A 17,500-nucleotide genomic window follows, 5' to 3' on the forward strand; every position below is an offset into this window, starting at 1 on the left:
GACAGCCAGATGACTAAAGGTTTGGTTTAATGTGTCTCCTTAGTTAAACACAAGTATATCTGTAATTATGATGGAAAAAGAAAAGTTCAACAAACTGTGTTTCATTTTGCATTCTTAAATCAGTAATGTCATACCCTAAAAAACTGCCGTTTGGAAGCAAGAAATGAGATTAATCACTTGCCTTCAATTACGGTTCTTATTTCGCTGGTGTGTTATCATGTAGAGAAAGCATGTGAAAGCAGCACAATCAAGGGAAATTACTGTTACAAGGTTTTGAAACTACCCTCACTTTATTCATTGAAAAAAGATTCATATTGTATGTACAGAGAATGGCAGAAACAGTTCTTAATGATACGCTGTTGTAAAAAGGAAAATTGCACTGTGCTTACATGTTAGTCATTTTTTACCACCGTAGTACCATATTGTGGATAATAAAACACAATGAGGGATGGTCATAAAAACACAATGAAACAATAATATATTTCTCATTTCTCATTTCTCCCAGGAAAAAAAAAAAAAATCCCCCGAAACAATAGCTTTATGGGAAAAATCTGTGTGTCACAGGGGCAGCGCACAAACATTAATTACACGACACAAATAATAAACGTGCATTATGGGATATTATCAAATTTGCATACGAGGGGGAAAAAAACTCGGAAGATATCGCAGGCACTTGAACCCCTCCCCAGTTCATGGAAACGTCGGTAAAAACAGCTGCTGTGTCAGCGCTGACCCCCCCCCCCCCCCCTTTGCACCCACACACAAACAGCCACTTTCACCCAAACAAAGCAGACCCAGTGTAATTCTGCCCCAGAAAACAACAACAAACAAACATGTGAAACTGCCAGATAGATGAAGGAGATAAATGAAGAGAGGAAGAGAAAGAGACAGCGAAAGCGAGCGCAGCCTTGTTGGTAACCTCCTGTTTGTACTGCAGACTCAGAGGAATAGTTGTGATTACTCCATTGACTGAATCATCTGCAAGGTCAGGCCTCCCATCTTCTCTCCCTCCTACTCCTCTGCTCTTCTCCCACTCAGCAGCCAAGTGGTTCATATGGCTGCCAAGACATATTCAGAGACATATTGGAGCATCCAGTTACTGGCAGCGCTCACAGACACTTAAACACATGTCCACCTACACACACACACACACGCACGCACACACTGGAACATTGGCAGTTTAACAAACAAACTAGTACTGTATTTTACATAGCCTTGCATGTCTGTGTGAGAACACAATTTTTTTAAGCACTTGTGAGGACCACATGATCCAATGTGTATTAATGGGACATAGACAGCTACTCTTTCTCTATGAACAACTGCCTGTTTATGACAGTGATATGACGGCTTAATTTATTTTCACTTTTACTGATTCGTTAGACAGTTTACATGCAGTAATTTCATTTCATTAACATCATGTAAACAAGACACCTGGTTTCCATAACAGGGGTAGAGTATTACAGAAAACTGATTTCCTAAGCTTGAATTCTGCTGGAGACTAGAAGTTTGCACATTTTAGTCTTATCAAGTTAATGAAAACTGTTCATCTTTTAGTCTTTTTACTCATCAGATTATATTGAACATTTCAGTTATTTCGCATTTCACACAAGATTTTATCTCAGCATTTTCAGATGAAAAACACAGGTTGAATAAATAAGAATGCAGCTTTGCAGAAAGTGTCTGGTCCAGTAGTCTGATGTGCTGAAGTGATATTTCAGCCCATTTTAGTTACAATGAGGCTGAGAAAAAAAAATGAATGCATTGCTTTATCAGAAGAGAGCGATGTGGCAATAAAATAGTGGTGGTGGTAAGAAGATCACAAACCTGAAGAGACACGTGTTGCTTTCTGTAAAAGAGTTTGATAAGTTTTCATTTTTTTCAATTTCATTTTAGTATCATCTTGTCAATAATACTGCACGTTGATATAACCGCAATTAGTGTTTAATGGCGTCTCATCATCGTCTTAGTCAGGGGAAAAAAAAGGTTGCTGACAAATATATTTAACCACAGTTTTCGTTAACAAAGTGAACAATAATGAAAGAATGAAAGACCATTCCAGAGTGTAATGCATCCCCAAAGTCTAAAACTGAAAGTGACAGTGAAGCAAATTAGCCTCTAGAAGTCAAATTAGATGGTTTCTATTGCCAAACAGCTGCATATTGTATTACTACAACAGTTCATTTAAGTAGGTAATGCTTTAAAAGTCAGCAGTATGGGAAGAAATCAGATTACTGACCTGCACATGCACATTTACAGTAACCAGGTTTGTGCAGTAACTGGCTTCTCTGACTAACCTGGTTTGTTGAGTGAATGGAAATGTACTGAACAGTAAAATGGCAACCACATCTGATGAAATAAACAAGAGTCATGTCTAAAAAACATATTTTAACCTTAAAACTTCACCTAATCTTAAACCTTTTGCAAACCAAAACTAATCCTCAAAAAAAAAAAAAAAGGCCTCACAGCACAAAAATGTCCTCAATCTGACAACTACAGCTCAATTTATTGTTCTTAAAGAGATGGAGATACAAGAACACACACACACACACACACACACACACACACACACACACACACACACACACACACACAGGGCCATACATATAGACTCTCACACACTACCAATGCATATAATCATGAAAGGAAAACAAAATCAGCTCCATTGTATCGGGCCGATGGATAGGCAGACCCACACTGAGGCAACCCACTGCACAGCCGATGTGGTTTCCCATGTAACCAACCTGATGAAATATTCAGCGAGGAACAACTCGGACACCTCGCGTCTTTGGTTACAGCCAAATCATGTGAGCAAAAGCCGGGGCCAGAGCCACGCCGGCGATGTCACTGTTTGTTCCTTCTCACCATGCAAAACAACATATACGACACAAAGGGGCCCATTCATTTTTAATGAGGTACATTAATTAATAACCCAGACCTGACCCCATTTTTACGCCTGGGTCCCCTGCATGGGCGGGACAGTGAAGGAATACAGGAGATCTGAAGCTGTTTTCCTCCCCTCAGACTGCCCCACAGAGAGGGTGACAACGTGAAGGGAAAGAAATGGAGATAAAGCCGAGCAGTTATGCCCCAAAACCAAAGCTCCACAGTTCACACAAGCTGCTTAACCTTCACACTCTGTCACAACATGCCACGTCCTGCCAGCACTCACACACACATCCGCGCGCACAACTGCGCACTCGCATAAACACAAAGCACTCCACGAAGTTCCAGTGAACGGCAAAAACAGGCCTTATTCACACAAGCTCTGTATCGACTGACACAACACGAAAAACATGCCTGGGCCGAGTCTTGTGCTCGGGGATATGATGATGTTTAGGTCAGACTGCTGTCAGATGTGGCGATGCGGCGATGGCCCAGACCGACCGCCTTCTGCTGTGATGTCTGCTCTACTGAATGTATCTGATGGAGGGGTCAAAGCTGCAGATTTGTGAGCCAAAAAGATGGAGCCAATGCCAAGTGAACAAAGGACTAGAAGGCACTTATACACATAGATGATCATGATGCTGGATGGTAAGAGACCTCAAATCATTTCTTTCTGATACAGCTAAAACAGTTCATATCATATATATTTTTTTTAAATATTCATATTTTCTATCAACAGTCCCATAAAAATCTTTGTATCTCAGCATTTTATAAAAAAACAGACTCGTTGCTCTCTTTGTATTTTTCCCTGTTAATGCTCCTTTGAGTGGTTCTTATGCTCCCAAAAGTCTCAGGAGTAGAACAGCCTCCCTTTCTCTGAACCCTGGAGTCTGCTGAGCTTGGCGATCTGAGAAGGCGACGGGGGTACGTCTTGTCTGTAGGGGCCCTTGGACTGAGGTGGGGCCTGCACCGGAGCAGCAGAGCCTGAGGCCTGAGGGTGGTCTCTGATGTGGTCGTAGGTGCTGCCGCTGGGGGTTTCCTGTCCAGGTGGCGGCCTGGCCTTGTTGGCCTCCTGCTCTCTGCGTCTCTGCTCCTGCCTCAGCAACTCCTGAGTCTCTAAGAGGACTCGGGCATTGAAGCTGGGCGTTCCCAGGTAGCCGTTTCGCGCTCCCTGGCCGCCGGGGTAGCGGGGGTTCTCCTTGGATGTCTGGATTCCCTCTGTTGGCATGTAGACCTTGTCCCATGAGTCCTGGGACGCCGTGCTGGGGTTCTTACGAGGCTGCCTAAACACACAGAGACGGATAAAGAGGTCAATCGAATGGTTGAGTGAATCACCTTAAACAGCACCTAATTCTAAAGGAAACAGAGGATGATAGCAGGCAACTCTGCTCAGAAAAGAGCTTTTTTGTGAGGTGGCCTGTGGGTCAGCACTATTGAAAAGGACTTCAAAAGAAACTGCACTTCAGCAGAGAATGCAGCCATTTTCGCATTTTGTGAGATTAAATGGGGGATGCGGTAGTGGCGCTGATTTAAAATACTAAAAGCAACATGAGTGGAGCAAAGAGAGATCTGTTATAGCCCGCTGCTTGATTACGCTGAATCCTGCGACATAAAGACATGAAAGAGACGGGACACAAACGGGGAAGCCTGAAACGCCCACATGACTATTAGTTCCACATTGTAAACAAACACAAATGTTAAAACCTCCCTGAGAAAAATGGCTGCTTTCATCCATTTAACTCCTTTTGGAGATGCAGACGGGTGCACTTACAGCACAGACAGAGTAATGGCGGGCCTCGCGGCGTTACCCGCCTTCTACTCATCTTCAGTCCGCCTGCCAGCCCCTACACTGACAGGACAGTCCAAGATGCACACACATATTATCTCTCTAGCAAAAAAAAAAACTAGCACACATGCATGCCTTCCGCCACACATGCTCCCCTTTCCAGAAATTGGCCCCGGAAAGCCGTCATTGGGAACTGCCAGCTTTTTGGCTAAAGTGTTGAGTCTGCTCCTCCATTATTAGGATCCATTAAGGCCGCAGTGCGATGGAAGACCTGTGACAGTGTCTTTTACGTCCGGGGTGCTAAGAGGAATCTCATTCACACCTCACTGACCTGCTGTGCACTTAAAAGGCTTTTGAGTGTACGGCGAACAAGGCTGCAGAGGGAGACAGGAGCCCGGCATGCTTTTAGGCCAAAACGCCTGCATTTCTTATCTGGCCGTGCCTCATTCCAGAGAAACTGAGAGGAATAAAACATAGAATGGGCTTTTTATTGTTCAAAGCACTTGTTTCCAACAAAATATTTTGTTTTCCTGAAAACTGAAACCTTACAACACGGTAAACGGGGATTGCACATAGAGAGAAGGAGAAATAAATTCTACCTTCAATCTTGACTTCTTATTTTGTATGAATGCAATGTTGCTTGGCAGGGTAAAAATGACTAAGACGATAAAGCCAAAAGTAAGAGGCTGCTGTGGCCAGAGTGATACCACTTGGTGACTGCAAGAACTGTGATTGGCTGCATGTGTTTCCTCCTACAGGTCCCTGATGGTGGTGGAGCTTATTGATCGTCACGACACCGTTAAGGAAGCTGAAGAAAGACTCAGTAATCTCATCTACTCATCTACAATGGGCACTCTGTGTGAATGAATGACCATAAGCAACTGTACCACGGTTGTTTGTTAGTCAGTACTAAGAAAAGGAAAATTCATGTGATGGGTTATGCGGATGTAACTCCAGATACATGCAAGGCGCACTATCTCTGCATCACAAATCAAATGAAACAATGTAAACACAATTACTATGGGAATATAATTAAAGCATAACATGGCCCAATCATTTTCATTACTACGTGTCTGGCATCGCTGTTGTGACACCAGCCTGTGAAATGTGATGCTCAGCTATGAATCAACACCTATGATGTAGGTGTCTCACAGGACTCCCATTAACCCCTGCCTGAAGCATAAATTTCAAGCAAACAACAACACGTATAAATCACTGTACTTACCATGTCATTCAACTCTCTCTCTCGTTTAACATATTTTTTTCTATCACCATCTCTATGTCATGCTAATGAGATTCCCGCAATTCCAGCATTACTAATGGAGGCCTTTGTGGTCGACAATATGTAAAAGGAAGGTTAGAGCTAAAGCAAATGGCACCGCAATGCCTTTATTTATACATGCTTGGGCAAACTGTGTATGCATTTATGTACTGTGCATCTGCAACACAAACACATTATCTTGATCCACAGTGTGTGTGCGTGTGTGTAGAGCATGTGTAAGTATGAGGGTAATTGGTGGAGGGGCAGATGTAGGGACAGACTGCAGAGAGAGGCCCACCACATGCTCCATATCTGGGTTTTGCTGTCTGGGCGAGCCGCCATGCATTTACACCCCGGCTTGGCTTACAGAGCGGCCAGCGCTGCTCACGAGGGAGCCGCCTATTCAGAAACCAGGGATGCCTGTTGCAAGAGGCAGCGATCTGCATTCCCAGAATGACTTTTTAGTTTTTAAAGCAGATAAGAGAAGACGGGAGATTTAGAGGGGGGGAAAGTCTTCGATGGCGATGAGAAGAGAGCAGCAATGGCATTGTTCCACAGGAATGTAATCGTGATTGATGCGTCAGGGGAGCTGGTTCTCTTATCACCAATACTCCTGCGCCAGAATATGTCACAAAGTAGATTAGTTACATTTACAAAAGGAGGGGCTGGGAAAATACATCATGCCAAAGAGCGGGGTAAATTTAGGATGACAGAACATAACAAACAAAGCCAGGAAGTTGGCTCGCAGAGACATTTGTGGCCTCAGTGTGTTTCTTTAAAACAGCTGGGAAGAATCAGAGTTTATGAGAAGGAGGAGAAAGCACACACACATGCACAGACCCAAAATGATTAGGGAAAAAAACCCAAATGCGTGCAGTGGGCAATGGAACACTCGTTGCTATATTGTACAAATAACTTTGTCTACAAACCTGGAATAATGTTTTCTTTGTAGAGTGGAACAATGTTGTTTTGGCTGAGGAATGCAAGAGCTGCATGAGTAGATAGCAGAGCTACTGGCAGCTCACTCAGGCCACCGTTAAGAACCTTATCTTGACCGCATTCATGTGTGTGTTTGTGTGTCTTTTTGTGTTTGAGTGTGTCTCTTTCAGGCTAATCAGTGGTCTCTCTTTCCTACTAACACACTCGTTCCTCTCCCGGCCCCTCTCGCCCTCCACTGCCTGTCACTGCTAATCCAGCTCCGACAACAAGCCTTCATTAGTGCTCTTCCAATCCTTACATCCCAGACAGCGAGCTAAGCCTGGCCGTCATCAGATAACCAGCCACCATGGCTTCTTCTGGAAGCTCTTTGGAAAGGAGTTTTTTTCTCGAGCGAGGGAATGTCCCCTTTTAGCTGAAGGGCTGACTGCTCAAGCTTCCTGTTTTGGAAGAGAAGGACACGATGAAGGGGTTCCAAATGAGAGGTGGTTGGAGTTAGAAGGAATTGTGGTTATTAATCTGGGGATGTAAGACTTTAGCTCTTTAATGAGGAGCCATGCCGAGACACAAGCTCTGAAAAGCCTGAGCCCGGGTCAAACGTCAAGCCTGAGCGCATGCGACTCTTTGCTAAAAGACGCTTTGAGATTATGAGAGGAATTTATATCAAAGAGCATCCTCGCCTGGCCTTTTTGGCCGGCCAGACAAACTTTCCCAAGAGAAAGAGCTCTCTGAGAGCAGGGGGGGTGTGGAGGAAGCTGTCACATCACATGAGATGCCAGGAGATAACGTGTATGAAGAGAATGCATGGATCGGTCTGGCTTATACAGACTACATTGATTATGCGTCCATGTGGACCGCAAATCCATAGCCATGGACAGGGACCTGTTTTAATCGACCTGACTGCGACTGACAGAGACAGCAGAGTAAAAGAGAATGCTAAGAAGAAATGATTGCTGTTTGTGTAGGGAGAGAGTGAAATCACAGGAGAGTAGAGATACGCTGGCCAAGAAAATTAAAAGACCACACACACACACACACACACACACACACACACACACAGAGACTTTAACTGTTCTGTCTTAGTTTAAACTGGCAAAGCAGCAAAACTTAAATAAATCAGACTTCACTCCACTTCAGCAGTTTAGAGCATAAAATACATTTCACAATACAAAAAAGTCACATTGGATTGTTTTCAATCTGGAAATATTTAACAGCGAGAGGAAATAATATTTATTTTACTACTAACTTGAAATCCCTGCGTGAGTCAGTCAAGTATAGAATCTGTATCTTTGGTGACGTTCTCTTTAAGGACGTGCAGCTCAAAATGAGGAAATGTTCCAGTGGCAGAGCTTCAGACGGTTGGTAGAAACACAGATAGATGCATAAAGAGTGACGGCAGGAAATGCAAATACTGATGCTAAACCCAACGCCTTGAGATGTAAGATAAGGCAAGCTTTATTGGCATCTCTTTGACAAGTATGCAAAAGAATCAAAACTTGAAGATGGTGAAGATGAAGAGGTTGTAGCTCTGAACTCGAGCTGCCAATAGACATTCCTCTTAAACGTAACATTGAGCTGTTATTCATGTTAAGGGAAGAGTGCTGGAGAAGGGGGTTGATGCCTGTGACAAAGTCACCACTTCCTCAGGGTCAACATTGACTTAATGAAGCTGAATATCAGTAAAATAATTCCAAGCGATCACATTAAATGATATCATTCAAAGAGTTCTGTTAAGAATCATTTAAATGTCTGAAAGCTGAAAGTGGCTTTGTGGTGTTTGACTTTGTAGCCAAAGAGACACGCGATAGAAAGTGCAGAGAAAAAGGGTAAAGGCACAAATATGAGGACAAGAAACGGATGTAGATCGAAAAAGTCAAATGAAGAGGTTGAGAAAGGGCAGGACGAACGTGATAAGTCACGGAGAGGGGAGGGAGAGAGGGAGTCACAGACAGACGGACGCGGACAGACAGAGGGACAGATGGAGTAAAGGACGGAGATTGGGGAGGATGTCTCACCGTGGCAGGGAGCTGTACTGTCTCTGTGCTTGTTGGAAACTGTCTCTGTCCTCCTGCTGCTGTTTCTGGACCTGAGTCTCAACTGTTACTGAATGGCGTCCACTCAGAGTCTCCGTCCCATTGCTCACCTGCAACGTCCAGTTAAAAAAAAAAAGTCAAGATACACACAGTTAAAACACACCAACACAGGATCAAAAACAAAACGTTAACATTTCTGTCTTGGGACACAAGGTTTCAATGCTTCCACAGATCTGAAAATAGAGCAAACACACAGTCAGATGATGGAACATTCTTGCCTCAGCACAGCAGGTGGTTGGACAGTGTGTGTTCTGCTACCTTCAGGGAACAGGTGGTTAGGAGGTGTGATTCCATGATGACAGCGGTAATGAAAAATGCACCTGTGCCAGTGGATGAAAGGTCCACTGCTTGCACGAGTCCTCGGTTTACCAGACTGTTTCTTAGACAGACGGAGAAGGAGGCCTCCAAAAGTCATCGCCACAATCTGCTTGTCATCGCATCTTATTGTCTGTTCGGCCATCATGGCTATCGCTGCTAATGCTAGCTGCTCTCTTTTGTTCTCTCTTCACTGGACAATGCTTGTTATATGATGCAAAGTTTTGCATCACATCATAATATTTTGCTCAACCTGAGCATCACTGGTATGCTGAAGACATAAGATATAGATGAGCATTACCAGTCAGCGCCTCATTTCACGCATTTGCGCGTGACTCGACTACACACCGCTAACCTACAGCGCTGTGTATGTGTGTTTGTTGTCTGATCATCGGCGGGGTTGACATGGAGATATCATCTCCCTCAACACTAGCACACTGCTAACGAGCTGGCTGATGAAAGAACATGACAAGCCAATTAAAGAGAGGCGAGCTGAGGAGGTGTAGCAAGCGTGGCTTGACTAAGTGTCAGTTTTCATAAGGCTCGGACGGCGTGGTAGGTGGGGGTGTCGACGGCTTGTGTGCATAAATTTCTGCTAAATAAATATTAACTAACAGCTCTACTGGCAGCTGAGTTTTCAAACTAAACAAAATCTCCAAAGAATCAATGTTTGGTGGCTTGGAAACAGATTTTCTTAAATTTGGAAAAATCTGGGTGAGTGTTTGTGTTAGGGGCGGGCGGTATGAGGGGGTAATACTGCATGATAGAATGGATGGCTGCGGTAAAGGTGTGTTCATAGATGGAAAGGCTGTCAGCGCAAATGTCTTCTTGGAAACATCTTGCTCTCTTGAAATGGCTGCTTTCCTCCTCACTTGCACAGCTGCAATAACAGCACAATTACATTTAACTCAGCGTCAATAACAAGTCCTGTCTCAAGCCCTCCAAGTCCTAAAAAATAATAGTGTTTCACGCGGGTGAGGTGAAAATGACTCATACGTTTCAGATTTTGCTCTAACAACACATTTCCCCGCTTCTGAAAGTGTAGAGCACATGAATGAATATCAGATGAACAGTCAGGGAACAGGAGAAATTATTTTACTGGGGCCAAATGCCGTGGTGAGAAAATAATTAGTCACGCACACTCGAAGTTTTTAATGTGATTTGAAGGAATCCGGAGGTGCTTCACGCTTCGGTTCTAAAACTGTTGAAACCGAAACTGTAAAAAGGTTGAGGTGGATGACGCCATGCCAAGAGAAACGCATGAGAAATAGCCAGGAGAGAAAATCAGTCAGTGTAATGGCATTATCGAGGGAAGGAGAATCAGATTATTCCATGTTAGGCCTGGAATACAATGCCATATAAAACATGACATTTGTTGAAATCGAATCAAAGAGACGTCCGTGTTCGTTTTTATCCAATAATGTGAAAAATGATGTCAATACGGCACGCTTTTATCTCTCCCTCGTTTCCTTGGTGGTGTCACAGACAAAGCGGGGAGAAAAAAATAAGTCTCCACCTGTTTAAACACAAGAGCGTTCGCAGACGGTGAGCCGGGGGCGACATAATTATGAAAATTATTTGCAGCTATCAAAAATCCAGGACCAGGAAAGCAGCTGGGAAGGAGTTGAGCTTTAAAAGTTCAAAACATAAGCAAGACAGCCAATGTGTCATATTAGTGGGTGCACAGTCAGTCACAGAGCTTTCAGATATCAAAGCAGGTTTCTGTGGTGGGTCAGCACTGACATGTGGCTTCACCGCCCAAACTCCTCTTGATGCTAAGTTTGTAGCTCACAACATGGGGAAGAGTTTTTATTGCTGTATACAAACACACATGTGGAACACATTAAAGCCGCTAATGGGTAGACAGACCTGACAGAAGCCCAGTTGGATAATGATTCTCTCTTAAAGTCCTCGCACGACCCAATTTCCCCAATTTATTATAAGCAAGCCCACTCCATTTGTGGTCGCCGGAGTGTGTAGCTCTGGGCGAGTATCCTTCTGAGAGCAAGCAGTGTGGCCTGCCATTTCCCGGCCCCTGAACCAGGAACCCACCGTGAATGGGAGGTTTCGGCACTCCACAGCACGCACAAACGGCTGAACAAAACGTTACAGTCTTTATTGTTAAGACATCTGTGTGGATGAATGCGTGGAGCAATAGTGCCGAAATATATTATGTCGACATAAGACGAGTGTAATCGCTTTGTTCTCCTCTCCACCCTCTGTTCTCTCTTATCTGTGAACACACACAGTTTGGTAAGGAAATTGAGTGCAATAAAAAAGCTGGGTGTGAAGGCTTTGCGTACATCTGTGTACATGCACGCTTGTGAGCGCCTTGAGCAGCACAACAACATTGTTTTCGCTATGAAAAAATCCATTTTACACTCCCAACAAGCTAAACAACTTGATGATTTTGAGGTGTGTTCAAACATATTGGCAGGTCCTATTACTTACGGCGGCTGTAATATGAGAACAGTAAAGCATGTTTGCTACTTGCACATCGTCGAACAGCACCATAATTCAGTCGTGCAGCCTGCTAATGTTAGCACAGTTGGGTAAACTGAGAAGAAGCTCGACAAAAGATTGTTAAAAATCAACATAATCGGCTCTGGTTGAGAAATACAGTCATGCTAAGTTATTTTTGATGCTTTACGATGAAAGATAGTCCTTTAAAAGCCTCACGGATATGATTAAGAGTGGCTTGCCTGCTGCTTTCTAAAGTTTCTTTTCTAAGAGCTCTGTGAGATCTGAGTGAGAAAAATGGCCAGCGCAGTCCACTGGCTCGCCTCTAAACAGTTTTATTATTTCAAGACATTTACTGTGCAACAGTATGTGTGAGAATTAGTATTTTTGTTCTTGTTCATTTTTAGTTAAGTCCCGCATTTTTTCATGTGCAACCAAATGTTAACATGGAGCGTCACACAACGCTGTGTGTATTGTGTGACTGGTTACAGTCAGCGGCTCACATACTGTCAGAGCTATGCTGTCTTAACTCTCACCCTTAACCCCTGGGAAGTCAAGTGACTGCGGCTAAAAGGGGCTTTATGAGTTATTATCTTCACATGATCACATGGGAAAGAGTTAGCTGGACACAATCAAGCACACACCAACATGAAAGCACCATATTCAGGGTAGCACAAGTTTGAATAAACACAAAAAAATGCTTGTAGACACATGTATCCTGGTAGCAGGAGATAGCATGACAATAAAATTGAAAGAATTCACATAAATAAGGGCTTTACAAGCTGCTGTTTGTGCGTTTGATCCAAGGTACCAGCATGGCGCTCACACTCCTCTGTGTGGTCATGCTCATTGGCGCACCAACCCAAGAGCACAAATTGATTTTACTGCCAGAGAGCAAGAGAGAAAAAGGCAACCCTTTGGAAAATACATAGCGCTTTATGATGAACATCTGGAAATCCCCTCTCACAGAGCAGTGGGGAGGGAGGGAGAGAAAACATGCCAGCTCTAATTGTTGGCTTGGGGGCTGCATGATAGACAGGGCTTCTCGTGTCCTGGTCATTACTCCATTAAGGAGGAGTCGGGGTCCGAGGACTGACCTCAGCATTGCCGTTACAGGCGTTCACAGGAGACATACCTGAGCTGAGCCTCCAACACCCCAGAGACAAGCCGGGGTCAAACTCACACCTCACAATGCTCCATCTGCTCCCTCTGTACCTGTTCCTCATTATCACGACCATTTTCTTGTACATTTGCTGTTTTTTTCGCCCCAAAGTGAAACATTCGTAAAGAGGTAAAATGCAACAGCAGTTTGAATTGACCTGAATGTGACCACAGACAAAAAAAGGGGGAAAAAATAACTAAATTAAATAAAAATATTACTTTAAGCTGGGCACACACTGTTATTATTCTTACACGCTGTCTTAACACACAGCACACATTTTCATAGTCCTTCAGGTGCTCAGAAAAATTGAAATTTGAACTTTTACATTTTCAAGACATCTGGGAAAACTCCATCTGCTGATGAAGACCGTGTGATATGATCCAAAACAGCTACTAAATAGACCTTCAGGTGAGCTTGTTTTGTCAGTGTTACTTTAATGGTAATATCTGGATAAGTCAACAGGCAAATCTGAGCTGGTGCCGTTTGTTTTTCTAAGAAATACACAGTATGAATACTACAACCGAGCCATGCCAGCAGCTGCTCCTGTTCTGGCTTGTAGATCTGTGTGGAAGCCATTACGCTGTAACCTTGAGTACTCAGGGACAACGTGCATCAAAGTGCAGTTTTGCAGACTTTGATGTGGTAGGCATTTACCTGCCATCTTGGGCATTTTGCCTTTTGCTGGTTACATTCTCTGAATGATTTGATTTACAAAAAGTGGAGGTCAGAGGGGTTTCACTTTCATCACTGTGGCCAACGTTCAGCAATGACACAGAGCAAAATCCACGAGTGAAAAGAAAGAAATATCAATTTCGGCACAAAAAGTAGCCTTAATGGGCCACGGCTACAAGGTCGTGTTTTTTGTGTGGGACAAAACTCTTTCTAAAACTGCTCCTGTCGTCACAAATGCTTGAGTTGAAAGCAACAAGTTCATTGCCTGAACGTTATATTTGAGTTTTCACTTTCAAAAAAAAAATACAATTAATTACACAATGGCTTCTATTCACCAGCACACCAAGCAGCCAGATGTGTTACCTCATGTTTTTACCCCTGGTTTTCATGTCAAAACGCTTGCCCTATCTGCCTCAAATAGAGTCATATCCATTCTGCTTAAACTGACACCAAGACATGATTTCCCTCGAGTTTCTTTAATCAGTGTCAAAACATAACATGGGTACGCCAGTATCTTTCCTAACAAGCTCCGCCATTGTGAGTCCTTGTTCACAGGACTAAAATAACATGAAAGAGGACTAATAAAATAGACTTCAATACTCCAGGGCTGGTCCTATATCTTATTACCAGTGGAATAGAGGGGGTATGCTCAACAGTGTCAACAATCACAAGCAATTAGGAGCTCAGAGGCTCAGAGAGAGCGACTGAGACTGCTTAGCGCTGAACAAACAGTTAACATCTCATTTTGACAGTGAGAATGAGAAGAGAGAGCGATTAAGAAAACAGTGGAGGGAGATGTCCCCGTTCAGTGATTTCCAGCCATCAGCAGGACTAACACTGAAGAAAATCCGCAGCAAACAAAGCGTCTGCCTTCCTCTGTACAAAGACATGGTGGAAAGTATGCTGTTACGCCTCACCCAAACTCATTCAGACAACAGGGAAAACAGCAGGCGAGATCCCTGCCACATCAGACCTCCACTCTAAACCGCTTTAATTGACAAACTGACACTGATAATTCTGCAGAAAATTGAATGCCAAATACTTTAACTTTCAAGGTCTGGCATTGTGACCCATAATTTAGAAAATAGCGATGCCTGGTGTAACAATTAGCCGTCTTTCCTCCACAAGCAGGTCAGGAGAGTCACGGTGTAATGGCTCGAGCCATTACGCCGCAAAAACATACACTTATTTGACCTCGAACTTGTTCCTGCCTGATTATACAAGTTTGGCTCTATAGCTAAAAAAAAAAAAAAAAAGAGGATGCATGAATGAATGAGTAACATCACTACTGAAGTTAGAGCGAAGCAAACTGTGGGGCTGCATTTTAGAATCATCAGTGATATAATAAACATGTGGAAAGACGATGGAGAGTGTTTCTTTGCTTAAACTCCCGGCGCAGTTGAACTTCTCGTGCACAGCAGGAAGGAATATGAGATCAGGTCTGAATGAATTAACAAAGGAATTAACTTGACTACATTTTTCCAATTATGATGAGTAAATCCCATTGTTAGTACAGATCAATCATGGAAGAGGAGAACGGCTTAAAAAACTCCCATTTTAATTTAAAATTTTTAATTTAAAAATCCCTTTAATCAAGCCTAATGAAAATTAAAATGAACAGTGTGCCTCACTGTCTTCAATTTCTCCCCCTTTTCTTTTCCTCAAAGTCCTAAATAGTCACTTGTCATCAAATGCTTCCCTTGTTCATTTCCTCTCCTCCTCCCTGCCATAAGTGTGTCACATTTCCAAGACAGAAAAGACACAGACAGAGATGAGTAATTAGCAATTAGTTCCAGGTCAAAGGTTGGACCCGGAAATTAGAAATTAGTCAAAGAAATTTGTCAGAAGTTGGGAGTGAAGCCTGAAGTTTTATCGACATGAGTCAGATAGTTTGGCAGGCGTACAACACTGACGGTCCACAAAAGGATGACAGGCGATTGAGGCACTTCACTGAACTGCTGAAAGTGGATGTTGTGCAGGGCTTCATGCTGTGTTGTAACAATTATTATTCATTTCACAAGTATGATTGTTATTATTGTTAAACCCAGGATGCAGGAATGAATGAATGACGCAGAAAACAAATTATCTCTATGCTCAGTGTTTGTTTTTTTTTTGGCACTTTGTAACATTAACGTCAGTTGGAAAAAAGAAACTTTAATATATTTATCTCTTGTGTATTTGATCAAATGAACTGGGTATTAGCTATTATCTTCAAGAAAATATCAAAAACATAGGGTATGCTCTATATGTAGTAATATAAAAATATTAAATTATTGAGTTTTAAGTGCTTGTTGCTACAAAGAAAAAAAAAGATATCGTGTTACAAAGTAGAAGGAAGGTCATGTCAGAGGTAGAAGTTTCAGATCACAAAACAAATTATTTGAGTGTGAGACATCCATTAATCAGCCGGTGGCTTTGGAGATAATCTGAGTGTCCAGTGGTGCATCAGGGGAAAGATGTCTGAGCACTGGGGATGTTAGACTATGTGCTTCTGGGTTTGTGCAGCTCAGCGCCACTCCGATGGAGCGCAGCTGCTATCGAACACTCACCCAGGGCTGGCTGAGGCTGTAGGTGTGCCGATGGTCCTCGAGGTCCTCCTCCTGCCTGGCCTGCTGGAACTCGTGCCTCAGCCTTTGTATCCGGTCGTGGTTACTGGGGGCCATCTCGCTGCTGGCAGAGCGAGAGAGAAGAGGTGAGACAGTGGAAGTAGTTGTTTTGAATTCAGAAAGCACGCTGGGCGGGTATTTGGAGGTAATATTTCAACAAGCCCTCACTCAGAAATAAAACCTGGCACATTGCTCTAGCCAGCATGTTGCTGCTGACGCTTTTCATTTTTGAAAAGTTCACATGACCACCCTAACACCCCTCTAAATTGTATAGAGGATCCCTTGATCTGACAGCCATGATTTCATTTTGCATACCTGACCGACATCCCTATGTGCTCATTCTTCCCACCCTCTCCCCCTCTGGCCTCCTACGTCCTGAGCATCCCTATAACTGAAAGTGTCCCTCGTGCACCATTGTGAGTGATGCATGTCCCTTTTAGACTGCAGGAGAATGTTGGCCTTTTATGGTACACAGTCATTAAACACCGTGGAAAACCCTAATTTACATCCCCTTCATTAAGGGGCTTTGAGGGGCTGTCAATAGGAATCAATAGCCTTCCCTCGGCTTAATCAGGCTCTCCTTTTATCACCAGCTACAGAAGCAGCACATGACAAAACGCATAATTATGATGAGACAACCGGCTTGATAATAAGCCTGCATTTATGCATACCACAGGGATGAAAGTGACCAAAGGTTAGGAATTTGCGCTGGGAGGGGATGGGAGCTTGGGGATGTAGGGAGTGGGGATTGATAGAGTGAGGGAAGGAAAGAGAGATAAAGGTAGGAGGCAGTGTTCTCGGGCATGGTGCTTGCTAAAGAAGGCGAAGGTTAATCAAAAGCATGTGAAAGAAGGGAAAGAAACTAAGTCAGCTAGGACCTGTCACCCTGTCATTGTGTGTGTCGTACTGAGTAGCACTTACAGGTGGCAAACCAGCGGTGGAAGTGATTGCTTATTTGGGCCCACAGGATTCTGGGCGCAATTATGGCGATAATTGCAGATTAGAATGAGCACATCCTTCTGATGATAATGGGCACTAGGACATGCTGCCAATCAAGCTTCATTAAAAGCACAATAAATAGCAGCTCATAAAGGATGAACGGATCTTGGTGCATGCCCCTGAGTAGCACTTGGCGAGACACGGTTATCGTGTTATTCGTACTGCCTGATCAGAATCAATTGTGTTAGTTATACTCCATTTGATTCCTATAGTTTTATGTGTGTGGGAGCGCAGGAGCGTACATTAAGCCTTTTTATGTGGATGAGGGCAATTAAGTGGCTCATTGGGGTGTGAGCTGGCTTATGCTTTTAGGGTGTGGGGTGATGG

At 43.4% G+C, this 17,500-nt stretch overlaps 1 protein-coding gene across 4 annotated transcripts in view; it reads right to left on the reverse strand.

The window, feature by feature from the left end:
- Positions 1-266: 266 nt before the first annotated feature.
- Positions 267-17,500, reverse strand: part of LOC143339902 (partitioning defective 3 homolog) — a 310,965-nt gene continuing 293,731 nt past the window's right edge. For all 4 annotated transcript variants that reach the window (XM_076761454.1, XM_076761452.1, XM_076761453.1 and 1 more), the window contains 3 exons: positions 16,118-16,238; positions 8,882-9,009; positions 267-4,166 (listed from right to left, as the gene is read on the reverse strand). In XM_076761454.1, coding sequence (XP_076617569.1) covers positions 3,734-4,166; positions 8,882-9,009; positions 16,118-16,238 — 682 coding nt within the window. In that variant the 3' untranslated portion in view covers positions 267-3,733. The remainder of the gene's footprint in view (positions 4,167-8,881; positions 9,010-16,117; positions 16,239-17,500) is intronic.

This window comes from Chaetodon auriga, chromosome 21 (assembly GCF_051107435.1).
Source record: "Chaetodon auriga isolate fChaAug3 chromosome 21, fChaAug3.hap1, whole genome shotgun sequence".
Lineage (NCBI taxonomy): Eukaryota > Metazoa > Chordata > Actinopteri > Chaetodontiformes > Chaetodontidae > Chaetodon > Chaetodon auriga.